The sequence below is a fragment of the Cygnus olor genome, chromosome 2, assembly GCF_009769625.2.
Source record: "Cygnus olor isolate bCygOlo1 chromosome 2, bCygOlo1.pri.v2, whole genome shotgun sequence".
Classification (NCBI taxonomy): domain Eukaryota; kingdom Metazoa; phylum Chordata; class Aves; order Anseriformes; family Anatidae; genus Cygnus; species Cygnus olor.
In genome coordinates, this window is record NC_049170.1 from 25,911,952 (window position 1) to 25,935,424 (window position 23,473).

The 23,473-nt window shown below is 41.2% G+C and overlaps 2 protein-coding genes across 5 annotated transcripts in view; one reads left to right on the forward strand and one right to left on the reverse strand.

Annotated features, from left to right (window-relative positions):
• Positions 1-19,904, forward strand: part of LOC121066190 (probable acyl-CoA dehydrogenase 6) — a 93,316-nt gene extending 73,412 nt beyond the window's left edge. For 2 of the 4 annotated variants that reach the window (XM_040549599.1, XM_040549600.1), the window contains exons 6-8: positions 6,613-6,774; positions 6,917-7,067; positions 19,226-19,904. In XM_040549599.1, coding sequence (XP_040405533.1) covers positions 6,613-6,774; positions 6,917-7,067; positions 19,226-19,373 — 461 coding nt within the window. In that variant the 3' untranslated portion in view covers positions 19,374-19,904. Of the gene's footprint in view, positions 1-6,612; positions 6,775-6,916; positions 7,068-14,278; positions 15,166-16,138; positions 17,791-19,225 lie in introns of those variants that run through there. The other 2 variants (XR_005817564.1, XM_040549598.1) reach the window with 2 other exon arrangements.
• Positions 17,044-23,005, reverse strand: BET1 (Bet1 golgi vesicular membrane trafficking protein). The gene is made up of 5 exons (XM_040549601.1): positions 22,932-23,005; positions 22,831-22,901; positions 19,914-20,029; positions 18,887-18,943; positions 17,044-18,310 (listed from the first exon to the last, which is right to left on the reverse strand). Exons 2-5 carry the CDS (start codon positions 22,847-22,849, stop codon positions 18,155-18,157), a joined length of 348 nt encoding a protein of 115 aa, XP_040405535.1. The 5' UTR covers positions 22,850-22,901; positions 22,932-23,005; the 3' UTR covers positions 17,044-18,154.
• Between the last annotated feature and the right edge of the window lie 468 nt (positions 23,006-23,473).

The following is a 23,473-nucleotide window of genomic DNA, read 5'->3' on the forward strand; positions in this document are numbered from 1 at the left end:
ACAATCTGTTTTTGAAATCTGTTGTAGCCTGAATACAGACAACCTTCCCTTTTAGTAGGAAAGCTTGAAACAGAAAGAAAATATTTTGTGAGGTATCACAGAGGCCGTTTTTGATTTTCTTCTTTCTCTCAGTCTGTTCTGCTGATAGGAAAAAACAGTATCATGTTATGCTGGCTACAGATGTAGTAAAAGGGTATAAAAATACTGGCATGAAATAGAAGAATGGTTACTTTTCCTGTAGTGCAGTAAGCTATGATGTTTATCTTTATCCTAGATTTTAGAAAATTAATTCAGTGGCTGTGTAAATACAGGACTTAATAGCTTTGTTTTTACAGATCTGTTTTATCTCAATACACATTGGACGTACATGATACAACACCAAATTCCCTTCCCTGAAGATCTGCTGCCACAGAGTTTCTGTTACTCTCAACTCAGGCCATACCCAAGTCCACATGTTTGAGATAGACAGATTCTGGATATTTCAGATAACCAGATCCAAGTCTGGATTGTCCATCTTCAGCCTTCCAACCTTCCCCTTACCCCATAGCATTTGATTCTTTAACTTAAATGTAATGTGGTTCACTATAAGAAGATTGAAGATTGGTCCTCTTTAAATTTCAGGTTTGTGTAAATAATCTCCTCAGGCCTGTACTTCTGTGCATACACTGCCTCTTATTGTTTCTGTGTGGCTGGAGAACGGGGAACTGTACAAAGTGATTTTCTGATTCAGTGACCAAATTAAAAAAAAAAAAAAAATCACTCCCTGTTATGGGTTGATCCCAGACCAAATATTTTGGAGTTCAAATGCTTAAAACACCTTTGGTTTGAGCCAATGTTTTTAGTTCGGTCTGAGATAAATGGTACATGTGAGGGCTGTTGTAGCAAAGAGTAGGAGGCCAGGCTTGCACAGGATGATGCTGCAGACTCTGGCAAGGATGAGATGCCCTGTACTGCTTCTGCTTTTGCAGTGTTCACAACATTCATGGGATGGAGGTGAAATGAGTTCAGATCATTCCACATGAAGTCTCTAGGCCTAATACTAAAAGGATGAATTGGGAATTGCCTTACCAAGGACAGTGCTGTAACCAGGGGCTCCAGGTTTTGAGAGCAGTCAGCCTCTCTCCTCTCCTTGTTTTTAAAAGGTGAATAGTCCCATGAGCCTGTGCCTGTCCTCCTCATTTACAAAAGGGCCCCAAGCACCAGGCAGTCAGGGTGTAATTGCCTGCGAGCTGCCGCTGCAGGTGCACAGAGCAGCTCTCTGGTGCCTGTTCGCCATGGTCTCCGCAGGCCGGGTGGCCTTGGGTCTGCCGGCAGCACTGTGCCGGAGGCCTGGAGCCTGTGCTGAAGAGCTGCTTGCACAAAGCCATCACCATTCAAGCCTTGGATGCTGGCGTACACTGCAGGCACAGTGCATGTTCAGGTGGCAGTCATGGAGAGCCACATGATTCCAGTCTGAAGGGGCCTCTGGTGGTCCCCTTGTCATGCCTCCTGGTGAAAGCAAGGCTGATTTCAAAGCTTGATCACTTTGTTCACGGCCTCGAACAGGCAAGTTTTGGAAATCCTGAGGAAAAGAGTATTCCTGCCTAGGCAGAAATGTGACAGATACAGTGAATAGAGTAGTTTAAAGCAGTTTTCAGTCCTTGAGGGTAGATAGTACAGCAGTAGCCTTGGTGTAGGAGTGTTTATGCCTCCAAGGTGACCGACCTGTATTTCTGGTGCCCACCATCAGAAGTCCCTCAAGTATCTGACCTCAGATTTCTTTGCTTATCACAAACATATATTTTCCAAAGCTTGGGATTAATCTAAAGGAGTCAGAAAATCAGGCAGTTTGGCAGGAGGCTGTTTTTCTGCAGACATATTTTACCATCTAATTTTTCTGTGAGCTTCATCAACATAAAAAGAAGTCTTTCACTAATCAATGACAGTGCTATCAAACAGCAGTTACCATGTCACGTTAGGAGAGCTTATGAACAGAACAGAAGAATTTGCCCCACTGAAATCTTTGCGGGATTTGTTTTAATTTATGTAGATCTACTGTGCCTTGTGCTAATTACCTTTCGGGGCAGAGCTGTATTTCACCTCTCCTCATACACGTGGCTGGTCACCACAAGCCCTGCTGCAGCAAACGAGTGAGAGTCCCCTCCTCCTCAAAGCAAAAAGCCACTTCTGAACCATAACCAAAGTTTACACAGACCGTAAGGGCTCGATTAAGCATTCTTATGCTCAGTTTGGAGTCTGTGTTAAACAAAACGATCATAAACGCCAGGTTGCAGTGACATTCCCCGGGCAGCAGAGTCGTGTTAGTCATGCCCCGGGCGAGAGTGATGCGTGGTGACAGCATCAAAACACAAAGCCCAGCAGGTGAGATCACTTGTGTTCAAAACCACCGGCAGCTTGGTGCTCTCCAGCTTTGCACAACACCCTGGCAGCCCATGCACTCGTTCAGGAAGTGGGACACCAGGTTCCAATTTGCCTTGTTGCCAGAATGACGATGAGCAATCCGGGAAGGGCATCTTCGGTCCCTGCTGCCACCAAGGGAGATGCAGCTCCATCCTACAGTGTCTTTGCTGGGAAGGAACCAGGCCATGCTGTGCCCTCTGAGTCGTTTTTGCTTTTATCCACTGACGATTTGACGTAAAATGCTTGAAGAGCACTGGAAGCAGGAACAAGGCTTAGGTCTCTTGTCACATTACAAAATTCAGAAGAAACCAGTTGTAGTAAACGAAAGAGTTTGTCAGAGTAACTGATGTTCAGAAGAGAGCCCTTTGCCTGATGGATGTGGTTTGTTACACCACAGTGTTACAGGCACTGCTAGCTTCCAGTCGTACAAAGAGTTTTGCATTGGTGCAACCACAAGTGTTTTGCTGAAGGCTCAAGTATTCAAGACTATGTGCACGCCTTCAGTAATTTCATGATTAGGTCTGCACATGTTCATCCAAGTCCTCATTTCTGGCCCTCAGAAGGACATTCCTGTGCCTTCCCAATTCACGACCATTCATGTGACACTGAAAATTATGTTTGTTTTTTTCTGAACACTTCAAGGACTGCTCTTAGCTTGCTTGCTTCAACTGCTTCCTAAAACTTGACAGAGGCAGTTCAATGCCACTGCAATTCTTTTCTTTCTTTCCTTCCTTTTTTCTTGTGTTGTTGGTGGTGGGTTTTGGGGGATGTTGTTTTTTCGTTTTTCTTTTTATAAAGTTTTTTTAGTATGAAATATAATGTGGTTCAGCCTTCTCTTTGTTTACTGGTTGTCTTCATTGTGGCCAAGTATTAGAATGTGTGTGGGGAGTTTTCTTCCTTCTCATTCTTCTTTCTCTCTTTCTCTCTTTCCTTCTCTCGTTCTCTTTTTTTTATTTCCTTTTAAAATATTTTTTCAGTGAAAGAAATTTAAAACAGATGGAAAATGAATTACCTGGAAGGCTTTTTATTTTTATCAAGCCTACGTTTTTCAAGAATTTTACTTTGCAAAATTTGGTCACAGGTGTGCTCTTTTCTTCCAAGTGGCATGTTACCAAGGCCGTTGGTAAAAGTCATTGCCTTTCCTGCTTCATTAAAGAGGAAGAGCTGCCACAAACCTCTCCCATGTTGTGACACTCAGCAAACACCATCACTTCGAGGACCTGTTACCCTGACCACAGGAAGGGAATGTTACTATGGCAAAAAGCAAACAGTTTTCCTGTGAATTGCTTCACTTGGAGGCCAAGAGGGAGTTCAGCATGTGTGTGAGAGAGCAGAATGGCACTTCTCTAATGACTTCTATCTACTCCTGTAGCCTCAGTTTTATGAGCACCATTGAGTCACAGCAGGATGACAGATCCTTTTGCATGGGCAACCCACGTCCGTAAGAGACAGATTGTTTAGCTCAGAGCTTGCTGTATGTCTCAGTAGAGAGGGATCAGTGACCGCGTAAGAAAAATGTTTTAGTTTCCTTTTGTGTTGGGTGGAGAAATAGCAAGGCAAAGTGTGTTTACAGTGAGCAGAAGTTTCAAGTGGGAAAATGTAAGTTGGATGGAAGTATGAAGAAAAGATTGTTCTGCATCTGGCAACTGCGAGAGCTTTCACAGTGCTCTGCTATCTGGTAGACAGCATGGTCCCTATCCTGCCCCTGAGTGACATATCCTGCGTGTGCTGTCAGTCAGACAGCCTGAGGCCAAGTTTGCCTGAGGATGGGAAGAACATTGTATGACAAAAGAGGAAACAAACACGCCAGTACAGTAAAACGATGAAAGTTTAGAGAGAAAATGAATTTCACTGGTGATAATGTCATTTCTCTATATTTATCATGCAACTGGCAAAGTGTTTTGTGCTATTATGTTGTAATGGGCTGCTGGCAGTCGTGGTATTCATGACACGCTGTGTTTCATTGCTGTTTGCTTCACAGTCAAGCTTTGCCATTTCAGAGCTACGCTTATAGCTCTAAATACCTGTCCTGAGAAAATCTCCTCTCTTTATTTTTGTGTGCAAATGCCAGTTCCTGGAACAAGCAGAAGGGCAGTGATGACAGCCAAGAAAACAAGGGAGGATGGGTTAGCTGAAACATGGGGCAGGAAGGAGGCAGTGAAGCAGAGAAGTAAGCACAGTGAGAACAACCCTCCCATGCTTCCTGCTCCCAGCCCTGATGTGTGGTGACAGCCTGAGCAGAGGTGGACCAAAACCCCATCGTGATCTTCAGCCCTTTTGCAGCCAGGACTGACGCAGGTGCTGTTCTGCTCCTTCCCACGCAGTCCTGCAGCTGCTTTGCCATTTCCCATCTGGATGCTGGCAACCAAATGAGCCATGCTGGAGCACCTTGCCCTGACAGACCTATTCAAGCCTAATCCCATGCCCTTATCCCTCCCACCTCTCTTCTGCTGTCCTAGCACTGGCACGTACTGTTTGGTTTCCCTCCCAGCAGCACAGCCTCAGCTCCATGCTTCCTGGTTTGGGGTATGGAGCAAGAGGTGCCTGGACGCTTCTTGCTTTTTCTGTAGCGTCTCTCCAAGTAGCATCCTACTCTCCAAGTAGGTGTACAAGCAAAAAAGCTGTTAGCATCATATATCTTACAGCATTGTGTTACGTGGTCTTTTGGGAAAACGGGGATGTTCCTTTTGTAAAAGAAATGTAGCTGGAGAGAGCGATTTATTTTCCTGTCCAGAAAACCAACATTAGAGTGGCAGCACAGAATTTACACAGAAGAAAACAAGACTTTACTATATATGTTTTTTTTGTTTCTTTGTTTGTTTTTCAAAATAAGCAATGTGGATAGTTGTTTAAGAAAGGGGGGAGAATATTAAGGGAATGAGAAAAGCCATTCACCTCATGAGATGTGGTGGGGACAGGGTGCAAAAAGCAGTGCTCTGTGGAAGAGCTAGTAAATGACAATGGTGGGAAGCAAAGTCTGCATATGAGAACAGTATAGGGATGTATATGAGGATATATGAGAGCAGTATAGGGATGAAATTTAAGTAGAGGTGGTCTCAATATTGATGCAAAAAAGAAGAATGGAAGCACACCGGGCTCCTGTGAGGAATTTGCATGTGGGTACCTGCAGGAGCCATGGCAGGTGGGAAAAGGGATTTTGTAGTAGTCCAAGGCCTGGCTGAATTTTGCATTTCAGATACAGATTTTTGTTTTTCAGTTTCTAAAGGTGTGTGGATGTGGATACGCATATTTTCAAAAGAGAAAATGTGGTACTTATCAAACAGATGGATTTGTAAGCTCTCTCTCTACTCTCCCTACTGCTTGCCACAATGACGTGGGCCCACGTTTGCCAAACAAAATTCCCCACAAATTCGGCACCTGCTGTTGTCCTAGCAAAGCTGCGACAGACTGAAAGCCCATCCCATCACTTCAAGGCTGGTTTGTCTTGGAAAGAAAACACTCTTCCTTTTTCTTGTTTGAAACAGGGTCGCTCTAAGGTTGGTCAGAAAAGAAAAAATGCAGCAAACTAGTTCACTTCAAAGCAGTCTCTCCTATCTCTCTCACCTGTTTTCCAGCTGTGTCCTATTTTGATTCTGCTTCCATTAGAAGCACGGTTTAGGATTCACTAAAAGGGGCTGTGAAGCTTCATATTTTCTCCTTCCTTTCTTTATTGGGATTGGATCATGGAATGTAATCAGAGTCTGTTCACTTTCCTTGATCTCTAAATAGATTTCTGCCTTCTTCCCTGAAAGCTTCCTTGAATTTACATTTCTAGAGCATTGCTCAATGTGCACACTGCCTGCCTTCAGATTTTATTTTGGGATTATTTCTGCTGTTCTACAAGCTTGTGGTAGAGCCCCAGATGGCATATTAAGGGTAAGGGTTACATGCTTGTTATTATGTACTGCTCTCTGTGACTTTGCTGCATTCCTCCCACTCCCCTTCATTCTCCTCTGAGTTTGGCAGTTCGGGACTCAGGTGGAATAAGGATAAGGAATCTGTTTTCAAAGGTACAAGGGAATGCCAGACTTTTTTAGGAGTTGAAATTCTGCACCCCAAACCGAGCATATGGAATAATTTACTTCAGGAAACCTAAGGTATTGTTTGTAAAAATGTATTGTTTGTATTGGGGAAAAAAAATCGTTTTCAACAGGAAGGAAAAAAACAGATCTGGGTAAAGCTATGTCTTGTTCTGTGCTTTGCTTCGTGAAGTCCTGACACCGCTGGAAACAATAATACAAGAAACCATTGAGTACACTCGCCAGCGAAAGGTGTTTGACCGGTCTGTGCTGCACAACCAAGTCGTGCATTTCCGCCTGGCAGAGCTGGCCACCGAACTGGAGCTGCTGCGTTCACTGCTGTACCGCACTGTTGGTGAGCACCCACATCTGCCCTCCCAGACGTGTTTTTTCTAATGCAAAGAGCATTGGCAGGCTGAAGGAATATGCGGAGATGGTTGCCAGGCAGTGGTCAATAAGTGCCCTTGTGTAACTGTGCTTTTTTCATCATTTTTTAGCTCTCTATGTGGAAGGCAATGATGTGACCAAGTTTGCTTCCATGGCTAAGCTAAAGGCCGGTCGTCTGGCCCGTGAAGTGACTGACAGCTGTCTGCAGTTTTGGGGTGGAATGGGATTCACCAGCGAGGTGCTGGTGAGCAGATTTTACAGGTAAGCGAGTGAGTGGTGAATGTAGGAGGTTTCTTCACTGCAATTTTTCCCAGGGCATTTAAGCCCTGCTAAAAGATCACACACTGGAAAGGCCACCAGCTCCTGGCTGATGACTGTCCCGCTGAACAGCCTGTCACTGATTTATGTTAGAGCTCTGACTGCAGTCCTTGACCATGCCACAAAATGGCATCCCCTGTCCCATTGACGAGGGGGTGACTGGTGTTGGGAAGTAGGCTGGCTCTTCCTTTGCCAACAGTTGGCCAAACTACAACTATGGGGTTTGAACTACCCACAGGTTAGCTTGAATTTCAGGTAAAGAAAGTAAACTCTGTGTTTTCTCTGATGGTCCTCGGGCATGTGCTAGGCAGTATGACAATGAAAAGAGGCAAGGCCTACCAACAAGTGATTTTTTTTCCTTTGCTCTGTGCTTATAAGCTTGATTACAGGAACAGAACTAAAACAAAGCAGTAGCTTTTCTCCTAAATCTGAGGGACCAGTGAAAATCAGCATCATGTTTTTTTCCATATTTCCACCCTAAACGTGTGTCTGAAACTGGAGTTCAGCACTGGGCTCCTGTGGTGAGCTCCTGCTTCACTGCAGACAGAGGGACTGGTCCTGCCCACGGACCTGCAGCAGTCTCTGAGAGCAATCTCCATGTGATTAGTCATACTAGGTACCTTGTGAGACATCTGAGAGAAGTAGCTGCTTCCCACAGTTTTTAGATCATTAAAACAGCCTTTTTTGCAAATTAAATAAGCCCCATGCCAGGGCCTTGAAATTTTGCAGTGTATCTACTTCTACAGCAAAATTCCCTCTAAGCAAATAGTTTTCCTGGCAGCCGTGCTGGCCTCATGTCCTATATTGTGTTGGAGGACCAAAATGGAACTTAGATTTTGTTCTAAGAGCAGATCTCAGTTCAGCCCTCATAATACAATACCTAATTAATGGTTGGAAAAATTAGCGGTTCAGTTAGTTCAGAGCTTTAGCAAATGCATCTGTGTAAAGTGAGAACGGAACATGTTGAAAAAATAGTGAAAAAAGCGTATTTCTTTATAATGGATTGATTTGTTTGGAGTAATGAGAGCTTCTCCCCAAAAAAGTAGAAACATAGTGTTGAAGAGTGGCATGTAAACATATCAGTGATTTCACGGCAGGTCTCTTCTGTACTTCTCTATCCAGTACAGCAGAGGAATGATGTTTGACTCCTGTCCTTTACTGGTTGATGGGATAGGGGTGGGGGACATGTGCACCAAACACCCAAGTCAGGCCTTGATGCCCAACCCATATAGTATTGTTTATAGGGTATAACACTATAGGTAACACAGACACTTTCCCTTCCAGCAAATGGAGCAACTTAGCTCTCTGTTCTCCAGTACGTCTCTCTGCATTGTTCACCCTGCCCTGGATGGCAGAGTTGCAGGACAGGGTACATCAGAAGTAGGAGTTAGTCTTTCCACTTTTAATAGCATTTTAGGAACAAGAATGCCATTGTGGTAAATCAGAGAGATTGTTAACCTTTTTTGACTTAAGGATACCTGAAAGGTAAGGACTGCTGTGTGGTGGTGGTTTTAAGCCAGCTGTCAATAGGATGTTTTTTCTTAGTTACCTTTTTCACCACCTGTTCATTAGCAGCTAATGGTCCTCAGTGATGGAGGTGCTGAAAGCTATTGTGGTAGGCACTTTGGATAAAGTGAATACTTGTCTTGAAGCATTTGCTATCAATGTAGAAATGTGTAGACATTAAGCCATGTACATGTATATTATTGCTAATTGTGGACAGGGTTTTTCTGCGTGAATTCCAGAATGGTTTCTAAGCACATCAGTACAGTCACATTTTCCCTGAGAACACCAGAGTATTTCCTATTGGTATCAACTGTGTCTGCTGGCTAAAGAAACCTGTCTTTCTGCCTCTAAAACAAACAGTTTTAAATAGGGCTAAAAGTGGTGTGATATATATAGTCTAAATTTTTCTGTGAATCAGTAAAATTCCCTCATTGAGTAACCATAAGCACCAGGAAGGGAGAAGTAAAGTATTACCTAAATAAACAATTACAGGTTCAATTTAGAATCCTGTTAATCTGTAACGATAAGCAAAGCAGCGACTTTCCTAAAGCTGTTCTTTTTTTTTTTGTACGGCAGTCTGAGTAACCATTCACGTCACTGTGGTGTTTGTAAAGTAGCATGCGGGAATTATAATAACTGCACAGTGTGATATCCAGTCACAATGTACAAAGATCTTTGCAGCATAATACTTACGAAGATTCCAAGGAAATGTTAGTCTCTGACACGTCAGGCTGTTTCTATTCAAAGAGTACACGGCATAATGCATGGTTAGTGCATTAAGTCTTTGAACTTCAGTTACTGGTGTTAGTGGGGAGACACTAAACAGACCCAGCACAACACTTCGCCAAAAGACTTTATTCACATCTGTCCATTTTAATCATTAGCCTTTTAAACTTTGTAGAACAACTGTCTTTTTTAAAGCATTACACTCTCTAGAATGTGTAGTTGAAGATAACTGTTTCACCATGTAGGTACCTATAATGGGCTGATTTTATATACTTAAATGTTTCATTTTCAGTTGTAGGGATTCTGAAGAGAATGGGTTTGAAAAAAGTTTTGAGCTCAAATATCAAAGAGTTTAACAGAAACATATACACCAGTAAGAGTGGACTTTCCAGACTTCAGCCTACTAGCCTGGTTCTGCCGGAGAGAGCCAGACTGGAGTTGCATTTGTTTTTCTCTCCCCTACATCAAATGCCTTAAAGACATCATGACTTGGGAAAAATCAGTTATTGAATAAACCTACCATCTATATGAAAGCCCCAGGTTGTGAGAGACCAGAGGGAGAGAAACTTTCAGAAGCAACTGTATTGCATTTTTTTCAGGCTTCATAACATGACTTTTTTTAAAAATTTCAGCTAGTGATCTATATATTTGAATAGTAATTGTGTATACTTCTATTGAGATATGAAGAATGTGTTGACTGGAGATCTTAAAAAAGTGTTGGGGAGTTGTTTGTTTGTTTAATTTAAGATCTTTTTAAAGTACTAAACACTGTGTCTATCTGCTGCCAGTGCTTACAGGTTTTACTCTTGTGGGGGTGTGATGGGGAAAATACTAAGATTTCTTTCCTTGGTGCATTGTGAAAGACTAAAGAAAGCAATAATAAAAAATCTTGGTGGACTGTTCATGTGAAATAGATGAAGTGCACATAGCTGCAGAAGAAAAAGGATTCTTTTTTTCCCCAACTGCCACCTAAGTATTGCAATATGAAGTTTTATTTGTAATTAAGAATAGTTGAAAATCAAACTTCTATATAGTTTTTAAGTGGAGTATGTTTTGAATAAGGAATGCATTTCCTTATAAATCATTTTTATATTCCTTAAATGTTTAAAAAGTCAATTGAAATATCTTAATCGGTTTCATTTTGTATAGTCTTTCATTCTTTATAAAGCATGTCTAAACTAGAATGAGTCTAGACTATTGGGTTTTTAAATCAGTCTGTCGTTATCACAATTTATGGTTGTACCAGACAAAAACAAAACCCATCAAGGTCTACTGACAAAAATCTGCTTTGAAGTCAGTAGCTAACTGTTGGGACAAGACTTAATAACTGTTTCTCAGTGATCTGTGAAAACAAATACATAGTTTCAGGCTTTTTCTGCAGAGGTTTTGTAAGAGATCTAGCTGAGTCTGGAGATGGAAGAGATCACACAATATTACATATGAGGATACATCAGTACATTTTGTGGAAAAAAGTCTTGCCAGTAATACAATTGTAACACAGTATTGGGGGGGGGGGAGGAGGAAGTGTTAACCTTCTGTAATCAAGTGGAATTTGTGCTGAAAGGAGGCAGCATTCAAATAGCCTTCTTGGAAGCAGTGATGGTTTGAAGCACATAGATCTTGAGAAGGATTTAGCAAAGTGCAGTACCAATGGTCTCCTTGCCAAGAAATCAGGGAGCAGCATCCCTGAGGAACTGCTGCCATGAAGTCAGGCTAATAGTGAAAAACAGAACTGGAGTAACCAAAACCCCCACTCTCACAGGTGCTCACTTTCTTCCCCATGTCAAAACGGCACCAGCAACTCCAAGAGGCCCACCAGAAAAGGGGAAGAAAAAAAGACTTCATTCATTTTTGCAGAGCTTTAAAATTATGTGGAGACATCTGCACTGAAGATAGTGCAACAGCTTCCTCTCAGGGTGTTTGCAAACAGAAAGGGCTTTTTAGATCCTACCGCTGTATGGCTTTTGAGAGGAGAACGTAACTCTTCAGGAGTGGCTTCCTGAGCAGGCAGAGCTTCTTGCTTGTAGGCAGCAAATGGTGGTAGGATGCACAACTATACAACGCTACAGTTTTACTGGCTTGGGGCTAGAGACAGATTTAGTGTGTGGTGTTAGCTGTGGTCATAGCACCTGTGTAGCATATTACTAGCTTAGAAGCTGTATTTGTGGTCACTGTGAGATCGGCACCTGTCCCTACTTCATTTTCTTATCCTGAAAACCAGCCCTGATTTCCAGGATTACTGGCACCAAAAAGTTTATAAACAAGGTGATGGGCACAGCTTGGGTAGTGCAAAACCACAGCTGAATCTGTGGATGCAGAAGAATAAACAACAGCCAAAAGAGGGAAGTTAAAACTCAACTATTGTAAGACTTATGCTTCTGAGATTGGACTGAGACACACAACTCAGCAGCGCATTCAGGCTGTAAGACAGAGGGTCCCCCTACGGATGCATTCCCAAAGGAGGTTCTGTGTTAGATAACTGTGGAGACAGGAAACTTCATTTGACAATGTGGACGGCCCTTTTTGTCCCCTTTGCTACCTAGCTAGAGATTACTGGTAACATGAACTGAGGTTGGCGGGTGGGAAGGGCTCCTCACCTTCCCTCTGAAGTACCTTTTTTTTTAGATAGCACTGAGGTAATCATTTTTTTTTTCACCCATCTCTGGCTGATGTGTCAGGTGTGGGGGATTTCTTGACTGAGAGGAAACTCCTTGCTGGGACTGTTTTTTTTTGTTTGTTTGTTTGTTTTGAGGGGATGCATTGAGGGGCACAGAATGCAATGGCTGTCTTTTCCTAGGGCAAACTGCTTGGGCTTTCTGATCCTCCACTCCTGCTCTCCAAGGAGAACAGCATTCAACAGCATCCCTCAAAATTACACCTTTTGTAACTGCTGAGTATGTTTTGAGCTAGTTCCTTACCGTCCTTGATAAGGGTGAAGCCATTGCAGGTCAGTGCTCACCTCTGCAGAGTTGGAGGTAGTTCAGGGCATGCAGTTCTGCCATGGGGGCAATGACGAGGCAGCAGAGGACTCAGAAAGCAAAGCATCACAGTTTCAGAACAAAAGCATTACAGGGGAAGCCTGCCTGACACAATACAATTATAATATTTATATATATATTAAAATATTTATATGCTGCATTAATAGTGAATTACTGATACAATATTAACAATCAAAACATTTACTTACAATAAATAGCTTACATACAAGCTTACATTACCATGTCATCTTTCCCAGCTTCCTCATCGGGTTCCTGGCAGAATAGTTAGTCCTGTGGTTTTGTTTTCTTACGTTGAGAGCATGTCTTTTTTCCCAGAAGAGGGCTGCTAGATTAACATAATTTGAATCTTTTGTCATCTCAGTCCTCTTAAACTAGGTAAAACCTTCTGTCCTGTCTCCATGGGGGAGAAGCTCAGGAGGAAATATTCCTCATCTCACCCACAGAGACAAAAATGTAATTACCAGCAATTCTGTAAAGACAGACATAAACACACACACACGCAATCATGTGAAAGGTTCCTTTTTTAAAATACATTTATATAATAGCTATCTAATAATAAGAAATATCTGTCGCACAACACCAAAGCCAGATCTTACCACTGCCTATTTATAACTTCATATAAGCAAACCACATGTCCAGGACTCCTGCTGCAAATGGAGGATTTTTATCTGCATCACGGAAGAATTTTGAGGATTACTTGCTTACTGTTGCAATGATGCTGTGAAGATGCAAAGCACTGGCAGAGGCTTTCTACAGCCTGAAAAAACAGATAGCACCACAGCACAAAGAACAACTAACCTGCTGTTGTTCCAGCTCTGTTGTCTTTACCAAAACCCATAGGAAGGTGGGGAATTTTCAGGATATTGAACTAAAAAGTAGAGGTAGTTTAACAAAATTTTGTTTGTTTGTTATGCGTTGTTTTTTTCTCCCTAAAGAGGAAAAGAAATTTGTGAAGACAATTGCTTGAAGTGCAGTAGTTTGCATTCTGGCTAGCCAAGGGAACTTAAGCAACACTGTCAGGGATGACTTGGCAATATAAATGGTGGTTTTTAAATGAGTCCAGTTAGAAATATCAAATCAAAAGTAAATAAGCTTAGAGCAGTTATTCATTTTTTAAACAGAGAAGCATCATACTAACAAAGATTTAAACTAAAGGCGTGCTGGCTCTCACATAGCCATTAGGGAGACCAGAGTGTTGTTTTTTTTTTTTTTTTTGGTGCAGAACCTTCTGTATAAAACAGTGCCGTCTTCATACAATTCTACACTACCTTATGGATTGATCAATACTTCTTTTACCACAGAGTCAAGCAAAGCAAAGTTCTGCAACATGTTTTGCTGGTACCCCTGCAAAAAAAATCCCTAAAATTCAGTTAAAGTTTTGGCAAAGGACCAGCAGGGGTGTTGCAGGAAGTATCACAGACCGGCTCACCAGGAGGAGGTAGTGGATGAGGCGTTCCGCAAACAACTGGCAGAAATACGTAGTACATACGCAACTGGGAAGAGCTTGTGATGGTTTACTTGCGATTCCAAAGTGATGGCACCTTCTGCATGGAAGCTGCATGAGCTCTGGCTGGGCTTAAGCAGCGGCAGTTGTATGCTAGGAGAAGCTTTCACTCATTTGAAGAGGAAAATACAGTGTTATGCCAAGTTAATATTTTTGAAAGAATCTGAAAGGTGGACGTGCTAAATGATACCTACAGCCTCCTGATTTTGAACTGGCAACAGCCCTGTGCACAGAGGGTATTCATGGTGCTGACACACATTTGTCCACGCCGTGTATGTACTTCTACAAACAAGGGGATTCAATGTGGTAGAAGCAGCTTTGTAATAAATGCAGAGGAATACATGGGCATGTACAATTCTGCACCTGTTCCATCAGTATAGGATGCAAATGTTTAAATCTTTTTCTTTATATTTCTACAGGGACTTGAGATTAATGTCAATAGGAGGTGGTACTGATGAAACCATGCTTTCTATTATATGCAAATTCATGGAAACTCTTCCAAGCAAGTAACACGTCTTCACTCTACCTCAAAAATCAAAGAAAGAGCATGGATTTTACTGCATACTGAAGGCAACGCTTTTCAAGGGTGAAATAAATAAAAAAAAGGAACAGTACTTTTTTCCAGCAAAATACATGTATCAATATCATGATACATGTTCTCCAATATAAAATTCACACTGATGGGAAACAGTCTGAAAGCGTGTGGCCTACTGCAAGATTTTTTTCTGTTTTTAGTGAATCGCAGCTTTGAAGCCTCTCGTGATCCACACTAAGCACCCAGAAATCTTTACAGAATCATAGAATCTTATCATCTTCAATCAAGGTATAACTACATTTAAGAGCATCTAAGCCACCAATTAAAAAACGTAACTTCCATATGGGTACAGCTATAATTTCAGTAGTAGCGTAATCTAATTGCACTGTAACTTTGCTTTCAAGATCAATTAATTAAGTCAAAAATTATTCCCAGTCATATTCAAGTACTGGAACAATGATTTTGCTCTCAATTACCACTGCCTTCCATATATTTAAGTTTCAGCACATAAATATCAAAATGAGTTCCTTCAGCAAAAGCAAGTCAAAAATCACAAGCCGCCTGATCCAACGGTGGCACAAAATTGTCATCTTCATTACCTTCACACTGACTTGTACTACTTTCTGGCATACATGTTCAGTTGTGGGAGTAAGGGTTGATTTTTAGTTTCAGAATTCTACAAACAACTGTTTAATTGTATCAGAAATTTTGAGACCTAGTGTTTTGTGTGCAATTATGAATGAAAAAATATTAAAAATAAACACACTAATGTGAAAATTGTGTACTTATTTAAATAAGATTGTAAAATGGATATGCCACACTCTGAAGTGTAATGAATATTACACTATTAAAATAACTAAAACTAAGTATTTTCAAAATTTGTGTGATTTGTTACACAAAAAATCTCACTGAAATACACATCTACTATGATGAGCATCAATTCTTCATATGATCTTTAAACCTCATTCTTTACATTTACTTGCTTATCAGCCATACCTTCAAAAACATCAGTAACTCTCCTAAAACAGCCCTTTGAGTTAGAAGAGACATTATGTCTTACTAAGAAAAAAAAAGCTTCAGTGGAATTGTCCTTGTAACCAAGTGGGTGTAAGCAAGCATTTTCTACGGAATCTCCAAGACACTGTAAGATTAATAGATCGATAGTCAGAAGATTGTGTTGTATTTCCTTCCGCCTGGAAATAATTCATATAGTTGCTAGGTAGAATCTAAGTTACATTAAATTGAGAAACAATATATATTGTGTAAAAATTTCATACAAAGGATCTCAAAACCAATAAATAAGTGCAGTATTCGCATTCAACCCCTAGTAACTGCAACAAGTACAGTCAGTGCTACTAGAACTTTTCTAGTATACACTCTATATTTTACTCTATATGACCATGCCATAGCATCCTGAAGTTTTGCCAACTATTTGTGAATTCCAAAGACTTTCCGCGTAATACTCTTGTACCAGAAAAGACAACTCCAGAGGAAAATTCTAAGGCTGCAGTGCATGGTTCCCACCAACTGCCATGCCTCTTCTCTTCATGAAATACTCTCATAGCAGGATTTCAGTTCAGATTTTAAACTGAAAATTGACCTTTTAGGAAGAGAAGGGAAAACCACTACAACCTGTATTTGCTCCAAAAGTAAAATAATGTAACAATATAGATGTCACAGTCTTTAAATGAAGAAACGAAGGAAGGCATAGGTTTACAATTTTTCCCTATTCCTCCTCCCTCAGCCCCACCCCACCACTGAAGAAAGAAGCAAGGGAGGACGGAAAGGAGGAAGAGAGACCCTATTTTATATAAGTTTCCTTTTCACCTGGTTTGACTTTTAAAACAAAAATCCTGTTGGTTTTATACATGAACTGAAAGACAGGTAAGAGGTATTTTTTTGTTTGTTTGTTTGTTTTACCAGTGTGCTCTGTCAAGGGAAACCATAGCATATTCTTCAGAACAAACAGGACATCTATCAGCTGCGTAACTACTTGCATCCACCTATTTTCTATTTTGTATTAGGTAGATAAAAACTATTTCAATTTATTGGTAAGACAGATCAATTAGTAAGGGGAAAAAAAGTCTAGAAAGAGCCAGAAAAGAAGAAAAAAGCTGATATGAGATAAAGCTTAAATATATTTCCAAAAGATGACCAACTATCACAGGAATGCGGTTGTCAAACGGTTATGTCAATAATTATTACTCATTAGACACCTTACACTCCACTCTTTCATTAAAATTATACATGTGCTTCAAGCTTTGATGGCATACTATATCCTGTTGACTGTCTTGGGGAATACTATATTTGTTTAGCAAGCCTAGCAATTCTCATATAAAGAAGATGCATTGTACTGGCGTTAATATTTCAATGCTGTCTTACTTGTAGAGGTTTTGTAGACCTTTCAACAGTCAAAGATTAAATAGGCTAGGAACAGTTACATTTTAGTTACTTTTATATAAATATTCAGATTGTGTGATTTAGATGTAATACTTCTGTTCAATATGAAAACTAACAAAAAAAAACGTAGCATACACCTCCATTTATTTTAATAGCACACAACACACAAGTCTAGCCCCTTAAATGCAGTACCATCTCCAAAGAACACTGGTATTCTACAGCAGAGAAGTATGTATACAAACAACAACAAGAATACTCCAGGACATTTTATTTGTTAGAACATAATTAAGTTATTAATGGCAACGTTATACAGTATTTCTAGAAAAGTCATTCAAAATTAGATACAGTTTTCATATCTAGAAAACAATTTTTTTGAACTTTGAACTCAGCAATGTAATAGCTTCAACTATTAGAAACCATGTGGTGAGCTAAAGCTAAGTGTTAAAAGTAAAAAAAAAAAAGAACTTAATATGACAGCACCTCCAACAGGTGCATCATAATATACTTCAATACAAAATTAAAAATACTCAACCTCATATTTCAGACATGCAGTGTAGATTTGGGACTCATCACTGACTGAAAAGTAAAGAAACTAATGGTAAAAGTTCTAGTGATTCAATGGAATCGTTACATTTTGGATATTTTAAATATAAAAGGAAGCACTTGTACTGTGCCCATATCTGCTTAAAAGAACAGATGTGCAAGCATTATTGGTCACATTTAAATGAAAAATCCAGTTTTAAGTAAGTTCTCTGCAAAATGAAAAGCTTAAGCTATCTAAACATGTAGACTAATAAACCTATCCATCTGGGCATCGCAAAAATAATTTGAGGAGGGTATCACTATTATTTTTGTTACCTCAGGCCAACCTTTTAAAAAAAAAAAAACACAGATAAAACCAATTCAGAAAGATCCACGTATTGTTCACGCTTTTGCAACCTAAAAATTACTACATGCCTGAAACTGGAGCTCTAATTTAGAGCATGGTCCAGAATGCAAAACAAAACGTAAGAGAAAGCCTAGTAATTCTGCAAATAGTTCACATCTGAATAGTCCTTGTTTGGGGGGATTCTTTCATTTTTTTGTTTTTAAATCAATTCTAAAAATTTTTTTCCTAAAAAAGCAACGCAGAATGCTAGCAGTTTCTGCGTGTTTACAAATAATTCCCCAAAAACAGGGGATAGTGGGAGAAATTCTGATACATTAAGAAAACTATATATAACATTGCATTAAGTATTAATGCAGTTTACAACAATTTCATTGTGTTTTATCAACAGAATGTGCCAGTTCAGATCAATGTCTTCATTAATTAAGACTTCTATGGTTGAAATTACACAATTTAAACTGAAGATAACATGCATCACCTCAGTTTAATAATCCAGTATATTACAAAAAAAACAAACAATGAAAAGAGCATCATGTAGCATAAGAGTTTTGTCTGGCTCCCTCTGGAGAGTGTTCTCAGTCTGCCCATAGTTGCACCTAGCAGCCCACCTGTAGAGTCAAAATCATTATCCTATGTTTAAACAACAACAAAAAAAGAGAGAAAAAAAAAGAAAAAATGTTACTCTGAGAAAACAGATTGACCACAAAGCTTAAGTATATCTTTTTCTTCTCTCAAATCTTCCAAAACTGAAATTATTTCATAGGTAGTTTCTGAAAATTAACCAGGAAAAAACTTTTGCTGATTAATTTATCCAGAGATTTTTTTTTTTTTTGCTTAAAGATTGCTTTTACATGTGGAAAAAACAAAGCATTTCTGACTTATTTCTCGCTTCCTTCTTCTAAAACACAATTAAACATAGGACTGCCTTTTTGATAATACTGTACATTTGCTAATGTACAGTAATACTGTACATTCAAAACAAATAGTTGTATCTGAAGTATGAAAACCTTGGATGTTCTTTGGAAATACTGCACTCACGCAACTATATGAACAGCAATATCGCTGCTGAATTGGTCACGTTTTACAGCCAGCAATAAGCTGTCAACATTTTCATAGAATGTTCTTTTATGTAGTATAAACATTTATATGCTACTAACTTCTCAATCCCGCCCCATTTTTAAAGAAAGTTAGTGACTAAACACTTACCATTTCTGATAACATTTTGTTTTGGTTTTTAACTTCTGTTCCAATTTCAATAGAAAGCTATTAAAAAAAAAGGGGGGGGGGGGATGTTAAATATGAGTAAACAGTTATACATAAATTAGAGAAGCCACTCTAAAATAGGTGATATCACTAATGTTTTCCCAGGTAAAATGTGAAAGAAATACCCGGTGTTTTTGAAAAACAAACACAAGTTATAAAAATAACAAGTACAGCAATCCATCAATAATCCTCAGGAAAGTAAATATTTATCATTTGACTAAGTGAGTTTAGAGGGTCACAGAAAGTACTCAACACATCTCCTCCCCTTTTCTCCTTTAACAGGGAATTCCTTATCAGAATTACTGTATCGACTTGCAAAAACTTGAGATCCAGTCAAGTGAGTAGCAATTATCCACATCCTGGAACAACTGTTACAACTCTTGGCACAGAGGACCAAGAGCACTCTCTTCCACAGCGTTGCTGGAATTGACACCTGTAACCTGCTGATGCATCTCTTTTGATAAGCTGCTATACTGTAATTGCAATTTTCTTCCGTGAAAATGTCTATTCCTTCTCCGTTTGTGCCCTGAAGCAACGATGGCACAGCAGCACAAGAAGGCAGCAAGTCAGTCTGTCCACAGACTGCAGCCATGGTCAGCAAGGTCTGGCGATCACCCGGCAAGTTGACAACAATGACACAGGTCCAAGGTCAAGCCAAAAAGTCAAGTCTGCAGGTCAGGGTCAGAATCAGGGAGGTACGAGACCAGGCACAGACAGAGCTGCAGCACAGCCGTTGCTGTAGCAAAGACGGGGGCCAGACAGCAGAACCTCAGCTCGCAGCAGCTCCCCAGTGAAGCAGGGGTAGCCCTCCTCAGGCCCCAGTGCCTTGGATTAGCCAAAACCCGCGTTTTTGTGGCACAACCTCAATCCCATGATTTCTTACTGCCACTTTTCACTGCCACCTACAATCAAGTCACCAGTCCACCTAATTCAATTCAGCGTGACAATATCACTGTAATTAAATACTTACTGATTTAATGGCACTGACTTTAGTACGCAGACTTTCCGTTAACCTTTCATTTTCTTCCTCGTAGACGCTGTATCCACTGTTGGTATAACCGTAATTACCCGACGGTGCTCCATCACCTATAAATACAACAGCCAGTAGTTACGGGCAGAAAACACCACTGCAGCAAGTGCCCTTCACATGTGAAAAAGCACTCTTGGCATTTAACAATGCATTTCCTTAATCAAAATGAAGCAATCAGGAAGAGGCGCTGCATGCTCCCGAGAAATAGATTCAACCTTTTTCAAGCACAGAAGTCATCTTTCCAATATGCAAATCAAACTAGGGAAGACTGAGGAACGGCTGCACTTTAGTACCATAATTTTTTTCCTGAGAAAATGTTTTCAGATGGCTTTTATGGAAATCAATCTAGGTATTACATGGAGATGCGAAAAGCAGCACTGAGGTCACTACATAGAGCAGTAAGCCTAATTCAAAATAAGAAAGTTGAGATCGTTCTCTAACAAAGAATAACAAAGACAACATTCGATCACACCTGCCGCTGAAGGACAGAGCATTCTCTGAACCTTACACGTGTTTCTCTACAAACAAGACCTTAGACCAGAGGCCAAGCCTCTAAGCAGAGGAGCACACTGCCACTTCTGTCAGCAATCTGCAATTCTCTCACTCCTGCCTTTGCTTTCTGGAGCTTGAGGACGGTTATCCAGACAACAGACTCTGCAGAGAAAGTGGAGCAGAAGGCAACTGAGATCAGTCTCCTCAGCTCCACGCACTCCCTTCCTCCAGCCTCTCCTGAAGGTCTCTGACAGGCAGCAGCTGGACAGCAGCACTGGCACAGCAGCTAAAAGGCTGTGTTCAGGCCAGACAAAGATCAGCCCAAATATAAGATCTGAAACCACAGAACAGACAAGCAAACAGAAAAGAACTAGTAAAAGCTTTATCATAAAGATCCTACTATATTAATTCCACCAGCAGTCCGGTTATAACTAATTGGTATTTACGCACAAAGTCAGAATGCCACAGTATGTGTCTGAAAACCCGTGGTTAATTCCTCTTCGATGCACTTTAAGGATTTTTGTGTTTGGATGCTGATTTTCTTTTAGAGAAAAAACGAGAGAAAAGAGACACACCAATGACATTCACAGATAAAGCTATGTCTCAATTGGTTTCACTGTGTGCTTTGCATACATGGTATTAAAATTTGTAAAAGCAAGCATTATTGATAACAGATATCATTTTATATCAAGCCATAAAGCCGCTCACAATTACATTTTTTTAGCTTGCACTTGTAAAGAGTTTTTTAAATTTTATTCTGTCAGTTAAGCTAATGACAAACGTACAGTAAGGCTGGGCAAAATGTATGTTTGTACGTCATCAATCACAGTGAGAGCTGAGGGCTTTTGCCCCCTAAGTCATAAGTACTGATGCCAATTACAGAAAGTTGGCTGAAATTACATCATTTAATATGGCCAGGGTTGTTCCCACTGTTTTGTTTCACAAATGCACCTAATACAGTACTTCCTACCAAGTGATAAGCAATTCTGAATACATTTTTAAGTTAATATACCACGTAGCTTCAGGCCACAATACTGTAATTGTATGGTTCTGACATAGATGGCAACATAGCAGATGTGAACAACTTGTCCCAAAGCTTTCGAACAGGCACAGCTACTTCTGTATATGGAATAAAAGGACTGTGTAGAAGGCTGGCTACTACTGCTTAAAGGAAGGACAGAAACTCCAACATGGCAGCTCTGCGGACTGCCTTGCAATACCACACATTGATAGTTCATGTACTGTAATATAATCTCAGGCCAAAAAAAAAATAGAAGTACCAGGTAGCTGGAGTCAAAGGCAGAAGTACTCGTGCCCAAATTCTACTTCCAGCTCATTAACTAAAATAAAAGGTAACTGCAGACTGACAGTTGAAGTGTCAGGGCAAAGCAGCGAATCTTACTGCATGGACATTTAAGTCTTCTGCTTGACCTTCCAACAGATTTTTGAAGAAGTACCTTTGGGATGCCCCTTAAGGCACTGATTGCCAGAGGCCTGCTAGAAGAAGGCGCATTCTTTCCCCCAAGCTCTTTCCAAAACCTTCCATTGCTTCACCCTCACAAGCTGGACGGCCTTCAGCCCCAGTTCACACTCAAGAACAAGCTGTTAGTTTAACAAGAGCGATGCAAGACCTGAAGGCCCAAGTGTTAGCAAACACCCACCTTCCTATGATAAACACCCCAACACTCTCTTGATCTACTAAGAAGCGTACCCAAGATTTGCTTTACTTTGTAAAAATACTATGAGACAACACAAATAGGAAATGGAAAGTAAATCTAGAGTAGCACTACAGACACACCTGCTTTAGGTATATGCCATTTGTCAGCCCCTAAATATTCACTGAACACACCTCCTTCTAGGGCCAGACCTCAGCCAGAAGCTTCCCAGGCACGAACACACGACACGACCTAAGCTTCACCGTGTGGGCCCAGCACCTGCAAGCCCTTCAGTCGTCCCGCAGGAGTCCAACCCTTCTCTCCAGCCACCAACGTGGCTGCCGGCTGGTGAACGAGGCCTCAGCTTCCACCAACACCCGGCAGGAGCTCTGCAGAGACCCCCCCACCTTCCCACCTGGCTGTATTTTGGGGTAAATTGACACCAATTTTTTCGGTTGGTTGGGGTTTTTTGACCCAAACGTATCGGGAAAATATAGAGAAGGACCAAAACTAAATCAAACCACCAAGAATTCGGAAAGGGCTTGCGTGAGGAGCGACAAACCCGCCCGCCCACGGAGACCCGGCCCAACAAATACCCAGATACCGCCACCGGGCCGCGGCATATCGCGCTATGTCGCGACATGTCGAAGGTTGTCGCGGCCCGCAGGGGCCTCGGTCCCCCCGCCGCCGCCCGGGCCGGCCGCTCTTACCCAGCCCCGCGCGCCTCATGGCTGCGCCCGGAGCTGCCGAGGGAGGAGGAGGAGGAGGAGGAGGAGGAGGAGGAGGAGGAGGAGGAGGAGGAGGAGGAGGACGGGGAGCAGCCGGGTCTCGGCGCGGTGGCCGCCGCCCGCCTCATTCACCCGGGCAGCGCCACGACAGCGCCCGGCGCCGCGCGGCCCACTGGGCGCCGCGCAGCCCGCTGGGAAATGGAGTCCTCGTCGTGCCGCTGAGGGGAGGCCCGGCCCCAGCACAACCGGCTCCTCTCAGAGCCTGGCAACACTCACAGTTTCAAAAGAATAAAGTGTGTTAAATACAGCCTGCCGTGAATGTATTCAGTGCGTCACCTATTAAAGCATGCTTTGGTGTTGAAGGGAAAAACAAACATGTAGCCTGCTGTAAATACATTCACCTATTAAAGCAGGCGTTGGACTTGAAGAGAAAAACAAACAAACGTGGGCCTTTGCCTGCTACAACATTATCACTATCTTCAATAAAACGATAACGTACTGATGGCCTTGTGAAACAGTCACAAAAATAAATTTCAATGCTGAATGGAGTTCTGTTTACTTATTTTGTTTACCACACAGGCATGCTACTGCAGTGTACAGCCATACAGCAGCTCAAACTGGAAAG

Excerpts from the sequence above, each read along its gene's own strand:
- BET1 (XM_040549601.1), bottom strand. Across the intron at positions 18,944-19,913 it reads AAGTCAGTGCCATTAAATCA|CTTTCTATTGAAATTGGAAC; the intron begins GTAAGTATTTAA and ends TTTTTTTAATAG. Across the intron at positions 18,311-18,886 it reads ACAAAATGTTATCAGAAATG|GATAATGATTTTGACTCTAC; the intron begins GTAAGTGTTTAG and ends GTTTAAACATAG.